Source organism: Pipistrellus hanaki, assembly GCF_964339955.1.
Source record: "Pipistrellus hanaki genome assembly, chromosome: 8".
Taxonomy (NCBI): domain Eukaryota; kingdom Metazoa; phylum Chordata; class Mammalia; order Chiroptera; family Vespertilionidae; genus Pipistrellus; species Pipistrellus hanaki.
This window is the reverse complement of record NC_140510.1, coordinates 35,808,514-35,834,731: the sequence shown is the minus strand read 5'-3', so window position 1 is coordinate 35,834,731 and position 26,218 is coordinate 35,808,514. Positions and strand designations below refer to the sequence as shown.

Sequence of the window (26,218 nt, the reverse complement as noted above, 5' to 3'; positions counted from 1 at the left end):
TGTAGCCTGCCCTGGCCACCCGGTTTATAATTGCGATCCCCTATCGCCTTCCCTGACTTTACTGCTCACAGTCCACTCAGCACCATCCGAGTATGTTCCTCACTCAACTGATACCTTGTCTAGCTCTAACTCACCCTGGGACGTAAGCTGCCTGAGGGCAGAGGCTGCTGTGTGATCCACTCACCACATGCAGTACAAGGCAGGAGAATGAAGAAGGAAAGGTAATATGTTTGGAAAACAACTTGATTTGATCTAGGACTTTCTGAATCTCTTGCTCTGGGGAAAAAGATTAGATTGGGTAATAATTTTTTTAAAAGATATGAGGTTTTGGTACTGGTTCAGGATTTCCCCAGCTTCTTTGTGTGTCTTTCACAAATGAAGGCTAATAAATTTTTTCTTTTTTTCTTTTTAAATTTCAGAGAAGAAGGGAGAGGGGGAGAGCGAGACAGAAACATCAATGATGAGAGAGAATCATTGGTCGGCTGCCTCCAGCACCCCCACTCCTCCAAACCAACCCCTGCCAGGGATTGAGCCTGCAACCAGGGCACCTGACCTGACCAGGAGTTGAACTGTGACCTCCTGGTTCATAGGTTGATGCTCAACTACTGAGCCACACTGGCTGGGCTAACAACATTTTAAGAGCACAAAAAGTTATTAGCATATCTCAGGGAGAGGGGAGAGACCTGGATTGGGAGTTGACAAATGGATCTTAGCTTTATCTATGACATTTCATTTCCTTTAAAATAAAAATGACTGTTTTTATTACTAACTAGAGGCTTGGTGCATGAAAATTCATTCACTGGAGGGGGAGGAGGGGTTCCCTCAGCCCAGCCTGCCCCCTCTCACAGTCCAAGAGCCCTCAGGGGCGGGAGGCAACGACCCATCATACCTCTGCTGCTGCCACTGCGGGCAGTGCAAGCCTCGGTCAGCCCTGGTTACCTAATCCTCGGGCTGGCAGTGGGCGGCTGGGCAGCTGCCATCTGAGGCTTGCCTGTACCTCAGGCCAGCCCTGCACGTCTGGGGTCTGAGGAGACTGGGGGATTCTGGAGGCAGATACGCAGAGCAGCAAGGCCTGCTCAGGCAGGGCTGAGGGGACTGGGTGCCGCCATCTTGTGGCTGTGGGCGCTGCCATCTTTTAGGGTGGGGCAATCAATTAGCATATTCCCTCCTTATTGGCAGTGGGTGCCGCCATCTTTGTGATGGCACGAGGGTCAATTAGCATACTTCCTCTTTATTAGATAGGATGGAATAAAAAGATTCATTAAAAAAGGACTGAAAGGAAATATGGTTAATGTTGATAGGTGTAGTTTCTGAGGGATGAGAATATACCTTGTAACATAATTCTTACATCTTAGAAAATTCTTTGTAAGTACAAACTAAAAGACCAGACAAGGCAGAATGAGTTCTAACACTGTCATTCAGTCAATTAATAAGTATTTACGGAGCACCTGTTAAAAGGCAGGCTTTGCTGATGCAGAGGATACAGCAGTGAACAAAAAGACCAAGTCCCTGCTGCAGGGGGAGCAGAAGCCAGGGAAAGCCATAAATAACACCGGGGAGTCAGTGCTGTGAGAAGAGAGCAGGTGGAGGGAGGGAGAGGGAGATCAGGGCCACTTACCTCAAGTGGCTGCTGTGCTATTGTACGGCGAAAGCAGCCCCACCTCCCACTTCCTTGAAGGAGACTCTGATTTGATACTAAGCCCAATTCATAGTTCTGCTATAGCTCTATGACAAAAACCTTCTATTTTTGCCACTGATTCTCTAATCCCTACTTTTGTTGCTTTGTCAATTAGGTGTCACCTAAAAGCAAAAAGAAATGCAGGAGACAAGCCCAGGGCACAGCCTGAGGCCACACAGCAGGCCCTGTGCAGAAAGGTGAGTTTAATACACTCTGGACACCTGCAGAGGAATCAACCCTCAACAGAGGATTCAAGAAGATGCTTCTGAAGAACAGGCCTGAAGCAGAGAGGAAGGAGCTAGGGAAACAGCGCCCCAGATCTTCCTCATCATGCATTTCTGATTCTTCCAGGGTTGGCACAACCAAGTGTAGAGGTGTTACAAAAAAGACCAGGAAAAGGACCACATGACCGCAAACCCGCTGTAAAAAATGCAGAAATAGCCCTGGCTGGCGTGGCTCAGTGATTAAGTATTGGCTAGTGCACCAAAGACTCTTGATTTGATTCCTGTCAAGGGCACATTCCTGGGTTGTAGGTTCAATCCACAGCTTGTGGAAGGCAACCAATTAGTATGTCTTACCTCCCCCCACCTCCAGCTCTCCCTTCCACTCTCCCTAAAAACAACGGAAAAAACATCCTCAGGCGAGGATTTAAAAATATGCAGAAATAAACACATCCTTTCCAATAGGAAGCATATCTTGGACAAAGGCCCTTATCACAGGATGATCCCAGGAGTGAGGCTGTGACCTCGGCTCCCAGCAGCAGACTTGCCTGTCTCCTCTGCCCTTGGTTATGTTCACCAGCTTTTCGATGCCCCCGGAGTCGGCCAGGGCTTTGGCATTCTCCATGTTTTTGCTGGTGACCTCATGCAGAGCACAGCAGATGGCCGCCATGGTCTCATCAGACAGCACACTGGGGCCCGAGCCTCCGGGGAGCCGGTTGACCAGGTCTCGCATGGCGTATTTACCTGCCAAATGCAAAAGACTTCATTCTACTTTCAGAAGGTGCAAGGTTTTTGTTATTGTTCTTTAGAGATGGCGGCTGGGTAGCCTCATGAAAACAAAACACCGGGAGAGGAGATAATAGGGGAACCACCATGAAGGGCAAAAGGACAGACACAAGGGGAAGTTAACATGCACTGCAATGGCACATGAAGAAATGAATGATTTAATAAAATATTACTATAAATCGCTGAAAGAGAATGTAAGTCAGTGGATAAAACTGGATACACCAATCATGTTGCTTTAGTTCAACCATTTTCTCTAACAGTTAAGAAATAAAGGAATTATGATAAAAAATTTTACTCTTGACTAAATTCTCATGCGTCAAAAATACCTCAGCTTCCTCTTAAAGCTCTAAAAGCTGACCTTTGAATAAGGGTTAGCCAGACAAAGTAGGATCCCCAAACAAGGGTCTTTATTACATTCTCCTGGATCTCACCACTTGTACCATGCAGAGTTCCACATTTTTATCAAGCTGAGAGGACATAGCAGCTATTGACATCAGTAGTGATATCAACATGTCCGTTTCTTTTAAAGAAGACATCAGATAATTATGGGTCTATATCTCCCTGGAGCAACTCAACAATAATAAAGTTCTTGGTAAGACAGGCTGGGGAGTCCACTAGCTATTGAGGTATTTAAGAAACTCAATTTCTCGTACTCCTCTCCAGAAAGAGATTATCTCTTGCTTTTCCAATTTCAATTACAAAGTGACAAACTGGAATAATTGCACTACAAACAAAAGAAATTAACTGAAGCCCAAGTAAATATTTCCTTAGTTTTCCCCCTCAGCTAATAATTGAGTGGATATTAAGGGCTTTGGTGAAGGCCCTATTTGTATTTGCTGGTGAGCAGCGGACAGGCCCTGAGCACACATTGCCCGCCTGAGGGCCAGTCGCGGCACACACAGTTGCACAGAGCGGAAAAGCTGCGGTGACACTGTGAGCCCGGAGATAGATGTGGTTTTTAAGAACAGATGGTAAGTGAGCACTAGTGACTGTGAATACTCATGAACAACCGAAAGGTCCACGACGTGTAATTTGTCATTCTGCTAAGATACCACATTAAACAAACTGTACTCCTGACTCTTAGGATAAAGCAAGCAGGGGTGGGGAATGATTGGCCCGCAAAATCATCTCTGGTCCTGCCACGGCATTAGGGCGAGTTAATTAAATGTTTGACCAAATACAGAATGCTAATTTTTAAGTTCATAATCTTGTGTGGCCTGGAAATATCCAGGTGGAACCTTAAAAAAGGTCCCCACCCCTGCATTAGAGACAGCTGGGTTGGTTGGACTCAGGTGAGTATGCAGGTGACAAAACTTTAATTGTAAAAATGTCTCTGAAGAGAAAGTCCGCTGTTAGTGCTGGTGATAGATGTGAGGAGGGAGTGGAAGGGTCAGAGAAGGGAACGGTTCTTAGGAACAGGAGTGCTGGGCAACTTAAGAGTCTGGGAGGGACTCAGACCTCAAAAGAAGGAAGGAATCTTTATAGGGAAACAAGAAAAAGTGGCTCATGAGCTGGTCCAAGAGTGCCAGGTGGGTAAACAATGCTCATCAGTGGAGAGAGAAAGTGCCCGTCAAAGTGTAAAAGGGACGTGGGACGTTCCCAGGCAGCACAGGACGCAGTGGGAGGCGGGGACTCAGTACAGGGACAGGCTCCCTTTCCAGGAGGACTCCGGCCAGTGCTGCTGGCCCTGCACCCTTTGCTCTCCTGTGCCTCCTCCCCGTGGCGAATGACAGGCCATTGGGTTTATGTTGTCAACCTTTTATTTTTCAGCATTAAGAACTCCCAAACCACTTGTGCTTTTTAAAAGAAATTCAAATACAGATGTAACAAAATAACTCTAAAAACATCTTTGGGGACCGACAGGATTTCTCTTAAGGAAGTGTGGGAAGTAAGTTATGACACATCTGCTGGAAGCAGGCTCACGCTCGACTGCAGGAACAGAGGCTCCTTTCCTCTCTGGGGGGATGATGCGGCTCAAAGAAATGGGGTGTTGAGAGTAGGGTAATCTAGGCGATAATTTAGAACAGCAAGTGTGCCACTGAATGCTCACATCAACTCTTTAAGGCAAACATTACTGCCCTTGTTCTCTCTCTTCCCAACTTTAACTCGTTCTCCCTCCCTCTCTAATGGCAGGTGTGTTTTAATTACTTCAATATATATTCACGAATCCACACAGGGTCTTGTGAAATTTCCCCTGCCTCTCTCGTGAACTGTCAGCAGCTGTGGGACTGGCGTGGCACTTGGCGGTTCATAAGCAGCTGCCTCGCCTCTCGTCTCATTTGCACAGCAGATCCACGGTGAGGGGAGCAGGCATCGGCAGCTCCCTTTCAGGGGACGGCTGAGGAAGAGTTCAACCTGGAAGAAGGCACTGAGCCCCCGAGGCTCCATACAAGACCCTTCAGGTTCCACAGCCAGTGAGCAGCAGAGCCAGGACTTCACCTAAGTCTGGGAGAGTCTCTGGTCTTTTCTTTACCCCGTTCTCTGCTTGGGATATGGCACCGCACTGGAGCCAAGTGAGCTAAGCCGACCAGGGTGCACAACTTGAAGAGCTGCTCATTCTCAGGTTCATGCAAGGGCCAACCCTACGCTTGGGTGGATGTGAGGATAAACGCCTCCTAAATGTACTGAGTGCTTCACTTGCCTGACCCTCGCCTGACTCTGCCCAAGGGGGAAATGGCCTTGGGACAGTGACTGACTCTGCTCCGCCTAGGCCCTAGGGTGAGCATTTACCCAGATCGAGAGGGAAAGGCTACAAACCTTCATGTGGTTTCTTTTTTTACTTTAACGTAGGAAGATTGTAGTATGGGTACTATTAGTCTCAAGTCAGGAAAAGAGAATTAAACATTTTCTTGATGCTCAAGAAACGAACCTTTCTTAGGAAACAAAGACATCAACTCTATTAAGTAGTGCTGTAAAGTATAATGGAAAATGCTAGCTTTTCTGATTAAGGTTTAATTAATGAGCCTGCCTCTTGATGAAAAAGAATGGTCACAAAGAAAAGCCGGCCAGGGTACCCAAAACTGCCGAGAAAACAGGACCATGATGCTAGGCATTTTAAATGTCATATTTGTATAAATAGAGTTTTATAAACGCTGTAGTTACTCCTCCTCTCTCTCTGTAGCTCACCTGGTCGCCAGAACCTACCTATGAGCTCCTTGTTTCGAACATCCAGTGCCATGTTCCTCAAGGCAGTGGCCACAGAAGAAACCACTCTGTCGTTATCCATTCTCAGAAGCTCTACAAGGATAGGGAGCCCTTTTTCTTTGCGGACGGCTGCCCGGATATACGCTGCAAACTAATGAGAAAAACAAGGCAATTAGTAAAATAGAACAGAGTTCAGCTCTTAGATGTTATTGTTGCCTAAAAATGATGAACTAATAGATTAAATGTTTTCTTTCCAATTGGAGATTAAATCTGTGGTGTCAGTAAAGAGAAAAATCATAGTTTGGGATAAAGATAGGCTGGGATGACTGATTTAAAAAGAAATCCCAAAGCCTGAACATCTCAAACCACCATCTGCCAGATACTGTGCAGAAGAGAGAAGGCGGTGATTACTGGCTGCCTCAGCCACACAAACACGATTAAGGAAGAATCTCGATCTTCTCTGCAGCTGGACCCAAGCCAGGTCCAGAGGCTATAAATAGATGGCAGAGGCATAACTGATCAGTGCGCATTAAAGGAGGGCCTGTCTCCATCAAGTCATGCTTTTTCTCTCGTGTCTGTAACAATATTTAGAGTTTAAAACCTTTCAGAGAGATTCCTTGGAACAATCCCTGCCTCAGAAGAAAATGAATTTTCCAGAAACACTGAGCAACACAACTCATGTATGCTGGTAAAAAGTAAGTATATTCCTGTGTAAAATGCTTTCTCATTCAAGGTTTAGTCAGCTGCTGCTGCTTTTTAAAATCTACAATCCAAGCCTTTTGCACGTCTGAACGATGAGTCAGTCTGTGCACCACAGGAATGGGAAATGAACGCCAAGTTATCAGGGAAACACCAAAAAAATCAGAAAAAGGTAACATTTGAAAATGGGCCTGTAATCTTGTTTTGAGCTTTCACTGACATTTTTACCAAGGCAAACTGTCTTTCAAAATTCAGGGTAATTGAAAAATGCTGCTCATTAAACATCTAATACTTTACTGCTGTGGTCAAGACCTGAAGACGATCTGCCAGCCCTTTGTATTATTTTGAATGCTAGAATATGTGATTGACCACTCAGTCTCTTGAATACCAACAGCACGGATTATCTCAATAATATAAATAAGAGGAAAAATGCATTTCAAAGATCCTATTGACATTCTTCATATAAAACAAAAACTCCTATTTTTCCAATGAAATCTCCAGGGGAAACAGAGCGCATGACTGCCGCAGGCCGGAAGCTCTATCAGCCTCGCTCTGATGCCGGCACCAGAGCCAACGCCTGTCTCCCGCGGAGACCACGGCTCAGCACAGCCCAGAGCGCCCCCCTTCAGAGCTCTGGTCATCACTGCTCCCCAAACAGCCTCTGACTGGCTAACCTCGGTAGCCATGATTACCTGGTTTTCTTAACAAGGGTCCAATATCTTGATTTACTATTTTAGATGCTGTTCATATTTTAAATGAGTTTGCCAACTAACTTTCATTTACTAAATGATCCCAGAAATGAAATTTTACAGAACTTAAATCATACCTCTTTTAATTACTATATCTTTTTAAAATTATCATCAAATGATCCTTAACTCACAAGCTGGAGGTGACTGCTGAGTCACCAACAGAAATGTTATGAATACATAATTATATGCTGAGCACTGTCGTAAGTCCTCCACATTTATAATCTCCTTTAATCCTCACAACCACCTCATGAGGTAGGTATTGTCTCCATTTACTGATGGAGAAACCAAGGACAGGGTTATCTGAGGCCCCAGCTAGTAAGTGGAGGGTCTAGGATTCAAAGCTGAGGGTTCTGACTCCAGAGCCAATACTTAGATGCTAAGCTATTAGCACTTTAATTAAAAACAATAACAAAATAAACAAACTGGTTTAGCACTAGTCCACAATTTTCTGTATATATTCATAACAGCAGCTGGCTGCAGGCTTAGCAATGCTTTTTACTCTCATGGATAATACAGTGGCCAAAAGATTCTCATTTGGGAAGTAGTGGTGGAGGAGGTAGCCAAAAACAAGCATTATAGTAACTCTACTAACATACACTTGTGAGGACATTCCTAGAGGATGAAAATGCTTCCGACAAGGACTGTCTGCAAAGTTGCTAGATGACATTTAAAAGTTTTGAGGTATTTAAAAGTTGGTATTCATTACGCTTAAAATGGTAATGGCAGGAAACCACCTTCATTCTAATAAGAAGTCACATGTGGAAACAAAGACATGTGGAAACTCACCATATGCATGTTCTGTGAGCACCTGAGAGAGGAGTAGGGGCCCCTCTCCTTCGCTGCATCGCTGCCCAAACCCAGCTTTACTGCAGGCCCTCAGCGTCTCTCGCCTGCTCCCCAGTAAACCCAGCCTCTACTTTCCTCTTCTGCTAATTCACCTTCTACACGGCTCTATCCGATAGTCCCCACGTCGGCCTGTGCCACTTGTCTGCTTATCCCCTTTCGGTGGTGCCTCTGGTCTGCGGGTCAGGTCCCAGCTCTTGAAGCTTGGCCGTCACACCTGTTCACGATGCCTGGCTCCATCAAGGCTACTCCATGCCCTGCCTGCAAATGCTGCAGCCTGCAGTCTCCACTAATACTCCCTCACCTGAGACCAACCTTCCTTCTCTTGTCCCTTTACCTGGGTGACTCCCTCTGCATCCAACCTCAGACTCTGCTGGCTTAGTTCTGCCAACAGAACTAGGAGTTCCTTTGGGGAGCACCACCCCTCTAGGAAATAGTGCTTGCCTCTTGGTCTCCCCTTTCCTGGCCTTTCCCTCACCTGCTGGGCTAGAATGGATGTTCCCCACCGAGACCCCGCAGCACACACAAGCTGTGACATCGACACGGCCCTGACTTGATCTGTCTGCTGGGCCACGCCATACTCATCTTCGGATCCCCAGAGCCAGCTGCTATGTCTCCCTTTCCAGACTCTGGACAATCATGTTCCTTTCACCACCGCTGCGGACGTGACTGCAGAGATGGGAAGTGTGGACAGGCAGAAGATGCCTACCTTCCAGTTTCCAGCAGAGAGGTTCTGGAGAGATCCAGCAGAGCCCTCCAAGGTGGCAGGGTTGGAACTTTCTGCTAGAAGAGTCAGATATGGTTTTACCACCGATGGATGCCACAGCATCTCAACCCCTTTGGGGGACTTTGACAGTCCTGGAATAGGACCAACTCCATCCCACTGAAAGACAGAGAGCACACGTTAGGTGAAGCAAAGTGAACACAAGCTCCAACATCGGAGCACACCCCTCTCTGATGGGCTCAGCTCTAGCTATACAGAACAACGGTATCATGAAAATACTATTTTTCTCACCCAACATGTGATTTCTTACTCCCAGAAGAACGAAACTTTAGTTTCAAGTTAAGTAAAATACTAACTTGATCCTCTTGTGGCGTTCTCTTTTTCTTTTTCTTCTTCTTCCCCCAGCAGCTTGGCTCCGAGTCTTTGCTGGGAGACTCTTTGCCTAGTAAGTCATCCAATTCGTTCAGCCCCAGCAGCCGGGCCTGAGGGACCTCCAGTTCCAGTCGGTAGGACAGGTTCCTCAGGGTGCACACGCAGTTCTCCACGGTCTGAAACCCAACACAGCGTATAATTAAAACTATCCCAGCACATCAGTGCAAACTGCTTCTGTACTGAATGCCAATAATATTAAATCAATGTAGAATATGAAAGAGTTGTCTTTTTTTACAGGAACCTAAAACAGTCTAAGGGAAGAATTATGATTCTAGAACTTGTACAGAATACCCAAAGGACGGAATGCAGAGCCATCCAGTACATCTGAGGATCTGATTTCATGCAAACAAATGGGCAAGACCCTGGGAGAGAAAGTGCCCAGTGTTTCTGCTTCAGGGCAGCTGCAGTGGCAAAGCAGCTGAGTTGCCAGAACCTTACGCCTCACCAAGTCATCGTCATGACAACGGGTGTGATCAACCCTCTCTGGGGACTGCCCTCCCCCCAAGTCCCATCTTTGTCTCCTCCTTCCACCTCCCAGCTCTCCCCACTCTCTGTGCAAAGTTCCATGATCTCTTTTCTCTGTGGGGAAGCTGCCTTCTGTACTTGGTCTTTGGCTCCTAAAGCTTGTATCACATCTCTTAACTGGGAGGCCAACAGTCCCTTCGCTGAGAGAGCCTAAAATCAAGTTCAGCTTTTGCTCAGCAAACTCCCTTCCCACTGCTCTCTCCTTCATTTTCATCTGCAGATCTCCTGGTTCAGTAAGTCTCAAATAAAAACTGGCCATCCCCATCTTCTCTCTGAGCCCACCACTCATCATTCTTCTCTCTCTCTCAGACCCATATTTACAACCCAAGGACTTCTTATGGGCTCTCCTGGTTCTGCCCGCGGTGAACACCAAGTCTCCAGCTGGCCTTGAACTCCTGACACCGTTTAAGTCCCTCCTGCTGTTTCTCCCGACCTTCCTCAGTCCCTGCTCCTAAAGAGCAGAATGCCTGTGGTAAGGCCAGGATAGAGAATCAGGAGAGGGGGACAAGGAGCTCGTGCTGGGAACAGACCATCCTGATATCAGAGGGAGGGGAAGGGCCAAGACGGGGATGAAAGAGAGGCACCTGACGTTGGCGCTGGAGCCGGGCTGTGGGTGTACGGAGGGGTTACAGTGCCTGGCTAGGAACCTTTATCCAGTAGATACTCAAATACAGGTGGGTCTGGTTCTGGCAGAAGGAATACAGAATTGGAGGGAAAAGCAGTAAGGAAAATCAACAAAGGGTTCAGGGAGCCACAGAGAAAGTCAGGACCCTGCAACTGCTAGGTCCTTTACCACATGGAGTCACTCAGTTTTCCCTGTTCTGGTGCTATTTTCTGAAGTTGTCATGTTCCTTGTGAACTTGTAATTTTTAGAGATCATCCCCTTCCCCTCTCCCCCCTTTTAATCTAGAGAGTAGCCTAATGAGAGAAGAGGCTCAGGAATTCCAGAAAGAATCAATGGCTTGCAACTAGTGGTGTCAGGCAGCTGCTGTCCTTTGCCATCGTACCCCCCCACGGCCAGGCAGGCACTGACCTTGCTGTCGTAATCAGATGTGTTCACACACGTGTGGATCACGTACAGCAGCGAGTCCACCAGCCCCTCACAGGATCGCATCTGCTTCCGGGCTTCCTCCCCTGCAGAGCTGAGGTTCCTAAACGGAGAGACACAGGCAGCTGCTGAGATCGACCCACCGACAGCCACGGAGCCTTACCTCAGTGACCTGAGAGAAGACGGTGGGCTTGAAGGTTTGTTCTGAGTAGACATTCTGGGGCTTACATTTTAACATTCCGAGAGCTCACAATAGCTGTCTCCCCATATCCACACAAAAAGAAGAGAGCAGGAGCATCTGAGCCTTCCCTCTTGCACATGTGGCTTGCCACTTTCCTAACCTCCTAAGATAATGATTTTGGGGTTTATCCTCCTCAGTTTCCTCATAGGTAAAATGGGAGAATAATAGTAACTATTTCATAGGGTTGTTGTGAGGAAGTGATAATTTGCTGCATATAAAGCAATTAGTCAAGTGCCTGCCACATAAATTCCCAGTGCTTGTCAGTCATGCTTGTTTTAGACTCGCATTACCCGCCTTGTTAGGCCTGAAGGTCCTTCCAGTCCCTGCGACCATTATGTTTTGCATATATTATAGCAGGTGGCCATGAACACTTCTCAATGAGCACAGGAAGCAGCATTTTTTTCTATAAACATTCAAGTTTAATATGCACATTTGCTTATGCTGTAATTTTTATAATCTTTCAGTTATTTAAAAAACCTGAAAATTGTTTTAGGTCTTATCCATTTTGAAATGTTTGATATCAGTTTGCCTATATGAATTGATACCAAATCGGAAAAATTTTTTATATCCCATTTACAAGATCTTAGGCTAACTCTGAGATTTTGCAAATCTTAAGATTTTCCTTTTCATCTTTATTTTTCTGGGGCCAGAAAGGTAATGCCACCTGTGGTCCTTCCTGTCACCTCTCAGCAGCATTCAGCAGCTGCCTCTTGCATTCCTTCACAAGCTCCTGGCCCCTCTTGGCTGGTTCTCCTCTCATCTTGCTGCATTTCCTTCTCAGCCTCTCTGCCAGTGGGTCCCTCTGGACTGTCCGGGCTATATTGATCTCTTCTTGCCTTTATCTCTGCCCTCTCACAGGTGGCCCTTCCTTCTCTCCTTGGCTTTCATATAGCCTATGGACCCCTAACTCCCAAACGTGGATATTTAGCCTGGCCTCTCTCTAGAACTCAAGACCCACTTAATCCAATTGCTTCCATGATACTACCGCATAAGGACCTAATTAGACATAGCCACCTAATGGATGTGGCCAACACTCTCACCTGCTCTCCCTCCACCCTTTATCCTCCCTGATTTACCCACAACACTTCTGTGCTCCTAGTCGCTCCAGCAAGAGAGTTAGGCGCTATCCTTCTACCATCCCTTTCCCTTGCCCTGATATCCAGTACACTAGCAAACTCTGCTAGCTCTCCCTCCATGAAACACCCCCCCCCACCTCTCCCCAGTGCCTGGTCTAGGCCACTGTCACCTTGTCTGGGTCACTCACTGAGCAGCCTCATCTTCTGTCTCTATGTTGCCCACACTCAGTTCTCCACATCACAGCCAGAAACCAGTCCATCACTCTCATGAGTCATCCCTCTGATGGTTTCCCATGGCACTTGGAATAAAGTGCAAACTCTGTCTTTGATTTAAAAAAATCCTACATAATCCGATTCAACTCTGCGCCTTGACCGTTCCTGCCTGAGTCTTTACCCTACGCATCACTGCAGCCTCAAACCCTCAAACTCACGTTCTCCTGACGCCCCACCTTCAAATGGATAGCTCCTTAAGGTTTTCAGATGTTTGGTTTAAATTTCACCTCCTGGGAGAGACCATCTGATATTCAAAACAGTCACCTAAAAACTCTGACACCACCCTACTTTTTTAATGGGCACCTACTGTGACTTTTTGTTTGTCTGTCTTCCCCAATAGTCTATCTTGTTCATAGCTTCCACAAGGAAGGCATTCACAAATGTTTATAACCATGAACCACTGGAGAGCCCGGGTGTGTGTCCTGTCCCAGGGCCTTCCTGGAAGTTGGGCTGGCTGGCTGGCTGGTTTGCTGAGGAGTAATCGCAGCCCCCCTGGATCCAGGTGTGGGGAGAGCGGGATGCTGCTCCTACAAATGACCAGTAGGTGATAGGAGCTGTCTTTAGACAGGCATCCGAGTTGGGAGCCGGCCTGTTCTCCAGGATCCTGACTCCTGCCATCCCCCATCCTTGAGGGGGCCGGCAGTCACCTGTCACAACAGCGAAAGGCTTCAGGGCAGCAGCCAGGCCTCCCTCTGCCTCTCCCAAGCTCTCCGTTGCAGAGATGTTCAGGCATCTAATAGCGCTCACTGTGTCACATACTAGTGGAACGCTAAGCACTTTACACAAGCTGATTCTTCACAACTCTGAGGTGGTACTATTGTTCCAAAAAGGTGAGGATACTGAGGCTCAGAGTGGGATGGGCAGCCAGGTGCCTGAAGCCAGAGCCCCCTCTCATTGTCACCAGGCTGCTCTGTCCCAGGCACTGTAAGCCAGGGAAACTGGGCAGAAACTAAGCTCATGAGTGTGAATGGCAACTAAAGAGCAATACTGCTTACACTTAAGGGAGGCTTTATGGAGTCTACATGCTAAAGATAATGATGGAAAATACTATTTGGGCATGTTTTCATTTCCTTACAAAAACCAAACCCAATGATGGTTTAAACCACACACCTCTTTGCACTCTTTTGAAAACAAAAATGCTTTAACCATCACATTTTGAACTTAAAAACCAAGTTACAACATTAGAAATCAGGATGTGATAACCAGAAAAATGCTGGTCAAGTGGAAAACGCAGGAATTTTGGCAGAATTTCAGACTGAAAGGCCCTTTGACTAAATCACAGAGGAGTCATTTATAAGATAATGTCTTTCAGGCTCCTAGTCTGAGCTCATGATGTTTTCTTCACAGGAAAACCAAGTATAGTGGCCTACATTTTGAAACAAACTTGAAAGTGTAGGTAGGTGTCAACAAAATAAATGAAACCCTCCTATGATTTAATTACTGAATTCATTAGAAAAAAAAAAGATAAAGACTTTACCTCAGGCAACCTGTTGTGTTACGCAGAACGAGTGAAGTCTGAAATTTAATTTTATGATCATCATCAAAAGAAGAGTTATTCCATCCAGAGTGTGGAACGATCACAGTGTTTGTTAAGGTCGAGAGAGCATCTCGAATGATTGTCATCTTTACAGCATCACATGAGGATAAATTCCAAAGAACTCCTAAAAATGAGATTTTAGACATCACATCATGAAAGATGCCACAGTTTTAGTGACGAAACAAACATAAAGCTCTAATTGATGTGAACCCAGTCTGCTCTAAACCTAATCTATTGCATCCAGGCTGGGCTGGGGCCCTGATAAATGTCGAACAAACATAGGTGAGCTCCTGGCACTATTACAAAGCTGGGACAGTCCTTCTCTCAAGTTTTAGAGTCTACGTATCCATCAGGCAAGACAACTATGGCTTTTGCAAAGCAAATGAGTTGCTCTATGAGGTGAGGGCACAATCCAGTCACAGGTCGTAATATAACGCATCTATGATTGTTGTAAAACTGCCATTCATTGCCTTTTCCCTTTCATTCAATGTTCTGTGAGACAAACCATTTTTAGAACTTGGAGTAATTTTTTTCTCTCTCAAAAGACTGACATGTCTCTCCTCATCATGCTTTCTCTTCTTATTTTTGGTACTGGGACACTCACACTTAATGCAGTAGCTTTAATGGCACAGAGGGTGGCTACCTTTGCTTCATATTTATTTAGATAAGGTTTGGCTATTTCTATTTCCACTATAAGAGTTTTATTACCATGTGTTTTAGAAGTACAAGTTACTGCCACTCTGCTTGGATACAGGTGAACCTCAAGAAATTAAATCACCATACTGTAACTGATAACAAGATTGCTAGGACTAAAGACCTAGAATGTAGTTTATTAGAATGCTATCAAAATTGTAAGCACATTAGATTATCTTCATATCTGTGTCAACTATGAGGTGGCTTAAATTATTATTGTAGCACACATATTTTCTAATAATAACTCTAAGAGCAAATTCAAGATTACATCGACTCTAATGTCATTTCCAATTCAATGCCTTTTCCTAAGTAAAAGGGAAGGAGGTGGAAGAGAAGTGGTCCTTAGAACCCTGCATGCCTGATGTATCCCTTGGCAAGCTGCTCAAGTCTGCACCGGCTCTCAGAACCCTCAACACTTGGCCGGCCGAGGGGAAGGAGTCAGCAAAATCTGCCATGTCTGTGGGGGCAGGTCAGGCTTGTGAACGTGACTGAGCAAGAGTATGGGGCAGCAACAAGGACCCAGGAGCCAGCCTGGAAACAGCACAGGACCCTTTATGAGGGAGGATGGTCCAGAGAGCTGACAAAAACTTTTTTTTTCTTTTTTCTTTTTGGAGGAAGGAGAGGTAAAAGCAAAGAGCTAGAAAGAAGGTAGTGCAGCAATACTCCTCCGATTCACCAAGAGAGGACCATCCCTTGCCTGAAAGAAAGCCTGCCCTGACCCGGCCACATGGGGGCTGTGAGGATGCAGTGGAGGGAAAGGTCAGCTCCACCCTGTGGGTCCTGTGTTCTACTCCACAAGGTGCCTGCTCCTCTCCCCTTTCACATGGCTTTGGCTCCTGTACCTGGGCTTCCCTGTTCCCTCTGCTCCTCCCCTTTGCAGCTGGAGAGCCCACCAGAACCACAGCTTTTTAGGACCTCTGCTTCAGCAGAGCCCATCTAGTCAGGCCTGGAGAGGGACGTGGGTGGGAAGAGGGGCAAGAGTCTTGCTTGGTCTCTGAAACCTTGTTCTTCCCACCAGGACAGATCAGTGCTTGTGTAGCCAGAGGTGGCACACAGCAGGGAGGTCCTACCTGTGCTTATGGACCAAACTAAAATTCCACAGGAGGAGCGAGTCCTCCATGGATTCTGAGAAAATGGGCTGTACGTTTCTACATAAAATGGCTTTACACTGTGCCACCTGGATTCTGGGCGTTGGTGGACTCGGGGGGGCCCTGTGAGGAACGGGGGAGTGATGGGGGTTGAGCTCATGATCCCCATCCAGTTCACCCAGAGAGGCTCCATACTTATCTCTCAAGATTGGGTTTCTTTGATTGTTTCTGTTTTAAAAAGAGTCTTGGGTCCCACAGACATTTGAACAGCACTGTCTTAGTGGAAAAGGATCAGAGGACTGATGACCACAGAAGGGGCCTGGGAGTTAAAGATGAGTCTCTGGAGGTCTGGCCGACCCTAATAACAAGAGATGGGAAGCAAGACAGAAGACAGAACGGGACAAGGCATGAAGGGTGCAGTGAATGGAGCTCTAACATTTCCTGCTAACAAGGCCAACCACACTCTTCCCAGGGCACTGATGGGGCCGCCGGGGGAGAGCCAGCCACAGGCCAGCGAAGGGCCAGAGTCCAGGCTCTGGTGGACAAGGGTCATTTCATAACCGTCCTTGCTGACAGTTTTATGGCATGTGATTCCTAATGCCATCGGAGCACATTCTCTTTCTGTCTGTCAAAGCTTTCAAATTCCTCACTCCACAAAATTCATCATGTGGGGAGAGCTGCAATTTCTAATACACATCCCAGCAATGTTAACAGCAAGGTAAGGCTTGTAGAAAGCAAAACCTATCATAACATAGGCTCCGGGTATAAAATTAGATCTCTCTGCAGAAAATTAGACAGAGTGAGTCACAAACTTCAGGTGAAAATACGACTAAGGGGGTGGTTCTTTAGTACGTTGGAGCTTGGAGTTGAGGCTGAGCAGTTCTTTGATGGTTGGCAGAAAAGCTTGTTTTTCATGGGTCCTGCCTCCACTCCTGGCTGCTTCTAAGACCTACTTTTGGTAAAAGGCTATTTTCCAGATTTGCAATTTTCCACAATTTTCTGTGTAGGTTCAAGAATTCTGTACTGCTTTCTTTTTCTTACTTGGCATTTAGAACTAGTGTAGATGTTATCCTACAGTTTACTATTAGCCTTTACATCTTCATGGGCTTGAAGAACATCATCAATGTCCATAAATCAATATAAACAAGAATAATGACCATTTGCTGTTTGTGTTTTCTTACTGTCTTAGGAATTGTGTGCTTTACATATAATACTTTAAGGAGTCAAGCTGCACAAAATTAACTTCCCATTTATTTTGCAGGCTTAAAATTTTAAAATGTTTTTATTGACTTTTAGAGAGAGGAAAAGAAAGGGAGATAGAAACTTCGATGAAAGAGAATCATGGATTGGCTGCCTCCCGCACATCTGCTACTGGAGATTGAGCCTGAAATATGGGAATGTGCCCTGACTGGAATCTAACCATCAACCTCTTGGTGCATGGGCCAACGCTCAACTATTGAGCCACAGCAGATGGGCAAGGCTTGAAATTTTACATGATATTTTAAAGGATGATAAACATTAGTATTTCTAAATTTAATTTTAATTTACATTTTATTAGGCAAATATATTGAAGAACAAAACTCTACCACCCTACTTTTATGTCTTGTTACACATATGCAGGGAATATAACAGTTACTAAAAAATATTTGTTGATCGATCCAATTTATATTCTATTTGTTTTTGAATTTTCCCTTTATTTCCTTGACTGTCAAACTTGGCTATTAAATATTACCTCCCTTGCATTCACGACTGTCTTTAAGTTCTATGAGGAGAAGGTTAGAACAAAATTCTGGATCCTTAAGGTAACTTGCCAGCATAGTTTTGCCTGCCTTTCACATGAAGACTCAAATAGATGGTTGTTACACAATTTTAGCTATGGGTATAGAAGAATCCCATTGCTGCTCCACCTCTTCAAATCAACATGCCCAACTTCCCATTCCTTAAACTTCTAACAAGAAAGGATCAGTGATGTCCAATTATAAATAAATTGCTAAAAATATGTAACCCTTCAGTAGACAAGGTGATTATGCTACCTTTTGGTCAACTGAGTTGAATTATGGATCATAAAACCAGTGCACCAGTAATAGTGTGGGAAAGTCAAGCTTTTATTTTTGCAACTTCAAAAAAAAATATTCAAAATTATTCCTGACCAGAAAAAAACGTGTGTATATTTTGTTTTGTTTTAAATTTTTGCTGAGTCTGTGGCACTCAAGGGACCCACATAAAGACAGCTTTGCCATCTGCACTGTAAATTATATGGTCCCAGCCTTCCCGCACCTTACCGCATAGCACAAAGGGCTAGGACATTTGGTGTGGATTTAATTGGCCATTTCAAATATCAAAGCAAATCTTAAGATATTGGCTTTTCTTCCTCACTTTCTATTCAAAAATAAGGTTATGGAAAGCCAAAATAACCTGTTCTAATGAATCGATATTGAATGTAGAAGGTTCAATTAAACGTAAAAGCCTTGGTTATGGGTGCATTAATTTAGCTTTTCTACTCAAAAGTAAAAAGCACGATTCTTAAGGCCAGCTAATAACACCTGTGTACACTCCACTCCACTAAGGTAGTAATAAAACAGTGTTCTCTCCACTTAGTCTGTATAGGGCTTCATTTAATGGGTCAGGAAGAACGTTGCCAGAGAAGTACATATTGAATAGAAGATACACCAACTCCCAGAGGTAGAAAGGCTGATGAGCAAGTACAGAGCAGTGGGATGAGCACTTTCCATCATCATGATAAACCTTTAGCTCCAACATTCTAATGTAAAAATTGCTTTAAAAATACTTAGCAGCACACCCCATGATCTCCTGGTTCCCAAAGAGAAAATTAAAAATAAAATATAATTTAGTTTAGAATGCTTGAGGTTTTATTTAATTTAAAACAATTAGCTATTTGTTGTGAGGACTAAGAATATAAATATACAAACTAATTTAGAAAATACTAGGCTGTGGAATCAAATAAACATAATAAATTGATGAACCAAACAGGCCCAGAGGCATCAATGCAGAGAACAGGCTGACATATATCTGGGGTGTGTGTGTAGAGGGGGTAGGGGTGGGGTAAAGGGGGATGGGAAAAGATTAACCAAGGAACTTATACACATACTAGAGGCCCGGTGCACAAAAATTCATTCATGGGGAGTGGGGTGGGGTGGGGGTTCTCTCAGCCTAGCCTGCATCCTCTTCAATCTGGGATTCCTCTCACAGTCTGGGACCGCTAGCTCCTAACTTCTCACCTATCTGCCTGCCTGATTGCCCCCGAAGTGCCCCCATCTGATGGCCTGGTCTACCCCAACTGCCCCCCTCTACCAGCCTTGTCGCCCCTAACTGCCCCCCCCCACCCCAATGGCCTGGTCACCCCCAACTACCCCTCCCCCTCCCGTGCCCCTGCTGGCCTGGTCACACCAAACTGCCACCCCAACCAGCCAGGTCATCCCAAACTGCCCTCCCCCACCAGCCTGGTCACTCAGTAATGCCTCCCCCTCCCCCATTGTGGGCCTGGTCATCTCACGCAGCCTGCTGTTCAGTAGTTTGGTCGTCCTTCAGTAACCCCCTTGCTGGCCTTGTAGCCCTATGCAGCCTGCTCTTCGGTTGTCTGATCAATTGTTTTGGTCATGACGGCCCCTGGCTTCTTATATATTAGGATATGCATAACCAATGGACACACACAATGGTGTGGTGAAGGGGCAGGGGGACTAATGGGGAGAAATTGGGGGACATCTGCAATGTCAACAATAAAAAAAAAAAAAAACAATAAAAAAAAAACAATAAAAAAAATTTTAAAAATAGAAAAGATCCTAAAGAATTTAATGCCTATTATTTTAGACAATGCTGCTTATTCTCTACCATAGGAAAAAGTACACACAACAAATAGCCAACAGCCATAATGAAACATTTCCAGGAGAGATGAAAGTTCGTTTTCCCCACAAAGAATGAATAAAAGTAATTAAAATACCATTTTACACAAATCCCATGCTGCAGAATTTCCAAAGAGCTCATGTTTAAAACTGGCTTTATAGCTTATTCTAACAGCCACCTGATAATTTTATAGTCAAATTAGAAACTGGTTTAACTGATTAATTAAAATAATGGCACTATTTTAAAAAATGTATTTCTTAAAGAACATTAAAAGTCAAACAAAGAACATTTGGAAAATGCAATTTCTCTGGTTGCACACATACATAATGCCCTAAACAATTGTTTTTTTTCTGATATGAAAGAAATGAAAAAACGATTAACTTTTACATGGTATTCCCAGATTCCTAGTTATGAAAAAAACCCACAAAGACCCACAAGAATTCTTGATCATCGCAAAAGGAAAAATAAAAGAAAGTCCGAGTGCACTTCAAATATCACCTCTAGACATGACCCTACAATTCCATTCACAAGCTACCCTCATTCTCAGTCTCTGTTCTTGACGTTCTTGTTCTGGTCACGCTCTTTCCCTCGATGTCCATGAGGCAAGCTCATGTCCCCAAGCCTTAGGGTGTAGGGAGTATCTACTCAGACAACAGACCAATAGGTCTTGCAACCACAGTTCCTGGCACAGAGTGAACATCATGACAAGTCACCGTCCTAACCATGCCCCACCAGCCCAGGGCCGAGGACGCTTGATAGATGCACTGGTCCCCTCCCAGCAAGTGTGCATCTGTGGACTTCTTGGAACAGGCTGGTGCCGTGTGTAACTATCCTGCAAGCAGTCTTGATAAATGGAGGTAGAAATATCAGACTAATACTTAAAATGTAATTTAAGACTGCAGATTGCATCCGAGGGTCAGAGTGTGTGCATCTCGTAAACTCAGACTGTGGATGACAAATCAGGGCGATAAGCCACCCTCGATCCTGGCACCTGACTCCAAGACATTCCCTATAAGTCTCTGGCTGAAACACTGAGGATCTAGCAAAAAACATGTCACCATTTCTTCTCTCTGAAGCTCTCCCCTAACCCCAGTACGGTTTTTACGAACTTTGGTGACGTGTTGTTGGTAAGTGTGGCTACTAGACTCTGTCTCAGTATGGCCAGCTGCATCCCTGTCCATCAAAGTCACGTATCTCATGCCTTTTAGATGCAGTTACTTTTACCCAGCCTAGCATAGACCCACATGTGCAGTAAATATAGTAGCTGTCAGCCACAGGTGGCTACTGAACACCTGAAATCTGGCTAGTCCAAAGGTGTGGACATAAAATACACACTGGATTATGAAGGCCTGGTTACCAGAAAAAAAATTATGGACATCTATTAATAATTTTTATACTGCTTATAAGGCGAAGTGATTTAGAGATATTGGATTATTAAAGAGGCTACATTATTAAAAGAAATAATCCGTTCTTCCCTTTTAATGTGGCTACTGGCAAGTTCAGAATTAGTTCTCTTGTGTTATACTTCTAATGGAAAGCGCTGGTAGAGGCACTGTTCATTTTGTGCCACTGGCTCTAAAAGAGGCAGACATGCAGGCTGATTCTCGGAAGGCCTCGCCATGTTGACAACACAAGACAGTGGAGCAAAGCACCCGAGCACAGGATGAGCAACAGCATGGCTCTCTCGTCGCTCGTGCCAGGCACGCACAGACAGTCCCAAGCAGAGGTGATTTGCATGGGGCCAGAGCTGGAAGGAAACATGTGGGTCTGACCTGAACTCACACTTACTCACTCCCCAACACCATGCTGCCTTTCCCTGCAGGTTTTCCTGAGTGCGGGAACCTGCCTGGCAAGACTGGAGACCACCACATCTGGGATGGAGCGTGGGGGGCAGGGAGAACCTTCCAGGTGGACCAGACCAGGGGGAGGAGAGAGAGTGGGGAGCCTTGAGGCTGGGGCTGGCCTCGCAGGTGATAATAGGGAAGCAGTTTGACTGGCAGGTGGGGAGGTGTGAGAGAGACAGGTGTCATTCCAGGGATGGCAGCGAGGCTGATGGAGCAGGAGGGGCAGAGCCTATGTCCCAGGACAGCAGTTTAGGGGGAATGTGATGAGGCTCTGGAGGGGTGCTGTGGGAAGGCAAAGAGGGAGGGGGAGCACTTGTGATAAGAACTGGAGCCTGATGCAAGCTGAGGGTGGCATCAAAGCTGAGCCAGCCATTTGGCATGTGTGGGAATATGAACTGTAGCAGAAACGAGGCAATCCAAGGGGGGTGGGAAGGGAGCAGTGCAATAAAAAATGCCTGCCATTTGTGGCTTCAGGCTTTCCACCAGTACTGGAAGGCTGTGAACAAATCATGAAACTGAAATGGAACTGAAACAACGGGAAAGCAATTATTATGAGACTGGGGGAAAGTATTGTGTTCAGTGATAGGAACACTTCACTCTGGATAAATTATGAGGAGAACCAGTCACAGTGTTGTAGCATCACTCCCGGGGTTCCCAAGATGCTATCATCTCAGCAGAGGTTCCTACAATGCGAGCAGCGACTCTCAGAGCAGAGAACGTGCAGGCCTGCTCCTGGCTTACAGGCCTGGAGCGTGGCTCATTCGTCCTCCCTGCTGCCATGTCTGTCTCCCTTAGAGCCAGTAGCACAGGGAGGATGGGCCTGCCTGCTGAGTCCCCTGCTGTCTGGCATAGCTGGTCTCCTTGGCGGTGGAGTCTGGCCCGTGAGCCTTGCCTGATCACCTGGGTGCTGCAGTTAATGCATAATCCATGTCAGGCAGGGAAAGCTGACTTAGCCCTAGCTGGGGTCACAGCAGTCACCACTCCGGTTTCAGAAGAGGTGGCGAGTTGAGTCTGTAGGTGATCCGAGGAAAGGAAGCTTCCCAGGAGCTGGCTGTGTGGCACTGAAGACCTGTGTAAGCCACAAATGCTGTGCCCACATACTCCATTTGAAGGGGCTTGCTCCTGCTGTTTAGATTTTCCCCAGCTAACGGACACCAGTGATAGATCTTTAGTCTTTGAAGAACATGAGGGCTAGCCTATGTTCCTGTGATTTTTCAGGTATAAAGATGGATCACAGCACCTTTGAAAAGATCTATCAATTTCTAGAGATCCCTTTATAAATTCACATTTGCATTTGAACATCTTCATTCTAGGTGGTTTTCCATGGGTAGGTTGAGAGCATTAATGACATAGTGTAGTCCCACATACCCTGGGAAGGCATTTACACGGAAAATAAACCTGCTTATAATCCCAAAATGCTGGCTGAGATTGCCTGTAAGGGATGCACAGGACAGTCTGTCAGGGCAGCTTGTCAATACCTACAGGGAACAGGCCACAGCAGGGGAAATCCCCGAGAGCATCGCTCTGATGCAGAGGTAGCGAGAGGGCAGCAGCCAGGCCACCCAGTAGTCCTTCAGGTTACTTCAGCTCCTGACACAGAAGTAGCATCTATACTGTTCCGTGCTGACTTTTACCTCTCCCAGGAATGTGCTTATTCATCTGTAATTGCACTCAGTCATCAACCTCGTTGTTTGGTATTCACAGCTTAGAGACAAGAGTGTCTCCAGTCCCAAGCCTTGGGAACTTACAGACTAAACGCTGCAAAGAACTTGAGGGACGCCGGGACCGATTTGGCTCAATGGATAGAGTGTCAGCTTGGGGACTGAAGGGCCCCGGGTTCGATTCCAGTCAAGGGCATGTATCTTGGTTGCAGGCATATCCCCAGTGGGGGGTATGCAAGAGGAAGCTGATCAATGACTCTCTCTCATTGATGTTTCTAACACTCTATCTCTCTCCCTTCCTCTCTGTACAAAAATATCAATAAAATATATTAAAAAAAAAAAAGAACTTGAGGGACCTGAATCAGGGTCTCTTGTACATCTTTTTAGATGTTTATGAGGGGCCCTCATAAATTGTGCATTTACTGGCTTTCTCGTCTACCGAGGGAGTGTGGCATTATGGGACTGTTCTTGTGCTGGGAAACCTACTCTGACCCATGGCTGACCATCTGAGATCACAGGGGACCTCTGAGTCTCCCCACTTGATGGCATCATTCTGCTCAACATTTAGAAGTCCCCACACAGACAGAAGGTTGTACTCCATGTCACATTCCCATGTTTTTTAAGCAATATGAAGCTTTGTGATTACACCCGATCACTAGTTTGAAGTGGCTGCACTAGTGGCCAAGCTAAACAATACTTCTCTATATAACTAGGTAAAATTCAAAGGAGGAGTATGGTACCTTTCTGGTGGGAATTTAAAAGAACAAGGGAAATGACACCTGACAACGGGCACCTCAGATTCTGTGCCTGCCCTGCACGTGTCGGTAGCCTGGGGATGGCCAGGGCAGGCAGTGACAGAGGCAGGGAAGGAAGAGCTCAACCTGCATGCCAGAAGCCCGGCCTGGACTCAGTCTCTGGACCCCATTTCTCCTCTCTTGTATGGGCATGCAGGGCAAGACAGAGGACTTATTTAGGGTCCCTTCCAGCTCAAAGTTCTATGACTGAATTAGGAGTTATCTATTTATAATAAACAGTTTTTCTTGTTGCTATTACATTTTGTTTATCATTTTATTTAGTACCAATTTTTATGGTTTGAAATGCTCAGTAAAAAAGAGAGCACACATTTCTATTGCTCTTTTTTTATAAAGTGGGCCAAATGGTAAAGATCTTACTGACTTGCGCTGGGAATTGGAAGGCGATATTGCTAAATTTGTGAAAACTACCCAGGTAGCTCCTGAAAATCAAGTGGCCCAGAAAAGGCAGCATAGAAACTAACAGAACAACTTCTCTCTGAATCAGAGAACAAATGACTGTTTTAATGGCACATTAATTAGGTCAAGGGGTCATGTTCAGTAAATTGTTTCATCCTCCGCTGGCAGGTAACAGTCCAAAAGGCTAAATGCATGTCCACTAAGCCCTGGCTCTTTACAGGATGCTCTGCTGGCTGCTGAACTTTAGCCTGCCCACCTGCCCTTCCTGAGTGCCTGACTCATTTCTTATTTATCTACAGTCTAATTAGAAACAGGAGCTAATGACCAGGAAGGAGTATGCGTCATTTCATGTTCTGCATAGTATCTGGAATCCAATGCTGGCATCCAAAAATTTTTAAATAAATGTGTAGAGATGTTTTACTTAGCCATATGGATGACTAATCACTTACTAAATTGGAAATAATATGAATATAGCTGCCACCTGAACCATTTGTACGCCATAAGCGTCTATAGACACAAGCAGTGGAGCTTTTCAAATTAAATTCAAAATATCGTGGCAGTTAAGTGGTTAAAAAAGTCTATTATTATTATTATTATTATTATTATTATTATTATTCAAGAACAAAGGCTACTTTTTGGTATTTGACACCAGTGTTAATGGTGGTTAAGAGACATGTGATAGTTTGGGGACATTTGTTTCATTAAAAGGTAGGCCTCCAGATTCTGTGCAATATCTTCCATTTCTATAGTCTTAAAAATGATGCTTTTAGGATGCTTAAAAACATGAAACTCACATTTCCTAGCTTAGGAACACTATTTAATTATCTTGAACAAATGAGTTCCACAAGAACAAATGAGTTCCTTTGTTCCATCAAAAACAAATGAGTTCTTTTCTAGTGACAAGATGTTCCTACTTTACATCCACAGTCTGTGGCCCAGCCTTCACCCAGCTTATAACCCAATGGGGGAAACCATACTTCATCCAGCTTTCAAGTACCTATGTTTCCTTTTTTTTTTTTTTTTTTTTTTTAAAGCAACCTCTTCCTGAGCACTCACTTATATTAACAATTACTAAAAAATAAATTTAAAAAAAAATTCGTTCATTAGGTTTCAACCTGGACATGTTCAACACAATGAAGAAAACACAAATATCATGTTATATATTAGGGAACTGTTTAATTAACAGCGACAGCCCAACTGTCTTGAAAAAATACACTTGGCAAACAAAACATTTTTCCTTTTATTTCCCTGCATAAAGACATGGCCAAAAATATAAGCCCCGGGCAGTCATTAAATTTAAAGCAAAGGTGAGGCATCTTTCAAAGGAAATAGCTAATTTTTATTTTTTTCATTTAAGTACAATAAAAATGTCAAACTGAAACAAAGGGAACTAGGGAAAAAGGCTGTGGATTAATAATTAGGTAGAATTACTTAATATTAAGGATAATAGAACACCTAGCTTCAAAGGGACAGTAATTTCTTCAAATAGTACAATATTGTGAACACATCAGTTCATTGTGCTTCATAACATCATGATCCTAAGTTGAATGTAATTTGCACTGAATAACTCTTATGCATCCAACTGGTGTGGCTTAGTGGATAAGTCAATCTATGAACCAGGAGGTCAGTTAGATTCCCAGTCAGGGCATATACCCAGGTTGTGGACTCAAACCCTAGTAGGGGGTGTGCAGGAGGCAGCCAATCAATGATTCTCTTTCATCACTTTTGTTTCTTTCTCTCCCTCTCCCTTCCTCTATGAAATCAATAAAAATATATTTAAAAAAACCCACAAAAACAATTCTTAGCAGACTGGTGCAACCACTGTGGAGAACAGTATGGAGTTTCCTCAAAAAACTGAAAATGGAACTCCCATTTGACCCAGAA

At 44.9% G+C, this 26,218-nt stretch overlaps 1 protein-coding gene and 1 long non-coding RNA gene across 9 annotated transcripts in view; one reads left to right on the top strand and one right to left on the bottom strand.

Annotated features, from left to right (window-relative positions):
• PKP4 (plakophilin 4) overlaps window positions 1–26,218 on the bottom strand; it is a 222,868-nt gene that overhangs the window by 9,345 nt on the left and 187,305 nt on the right. For all 8 annotated transcript variants that reach the window (XM_084891453.1, XM_084891452.1, XM_084891454.1 and 5 more), the window contains 6 exons: window positions 13,917–14,100; window positions 10,835–10,952; window positions 9,201–9,392; window positions 8,830–9,003; window positions 5,830–5,980; window positions 2,448–2,643 (listed from right to left, as the gene is read on the bottom strand). In XM_084891453.1, the coding sequence (XP_084747579.1) occupies window positions 2,448–2,643; window positions 5,830–5,980; window positions 8,830–9,003; window positions 9,201–9,392; window positions 10,835–10,952; window positions 13,917–14,100 (1,015 nt within the window). The remainder of the gene's footprint in view (window positions 1–2,447; window positions 2,644–5,829; window positions 5,981–8,829; window positions 9,004–9,200; window positions 9,393–10,834; window positions 10,953–13,916; window positions 14,101–26,218) is intronic.
• LOC311626345 lies at window positions 6,367–9,598 on the top strand. The gene is made up of 3 exons (XR_014795671.1): window positions 6,367–6,524; window positions 6,605–6,700; window positions 9,514–9,598. It is a non-coding gene; the product is annotated as an uncharacterized lncRNA (long non-coding RNA).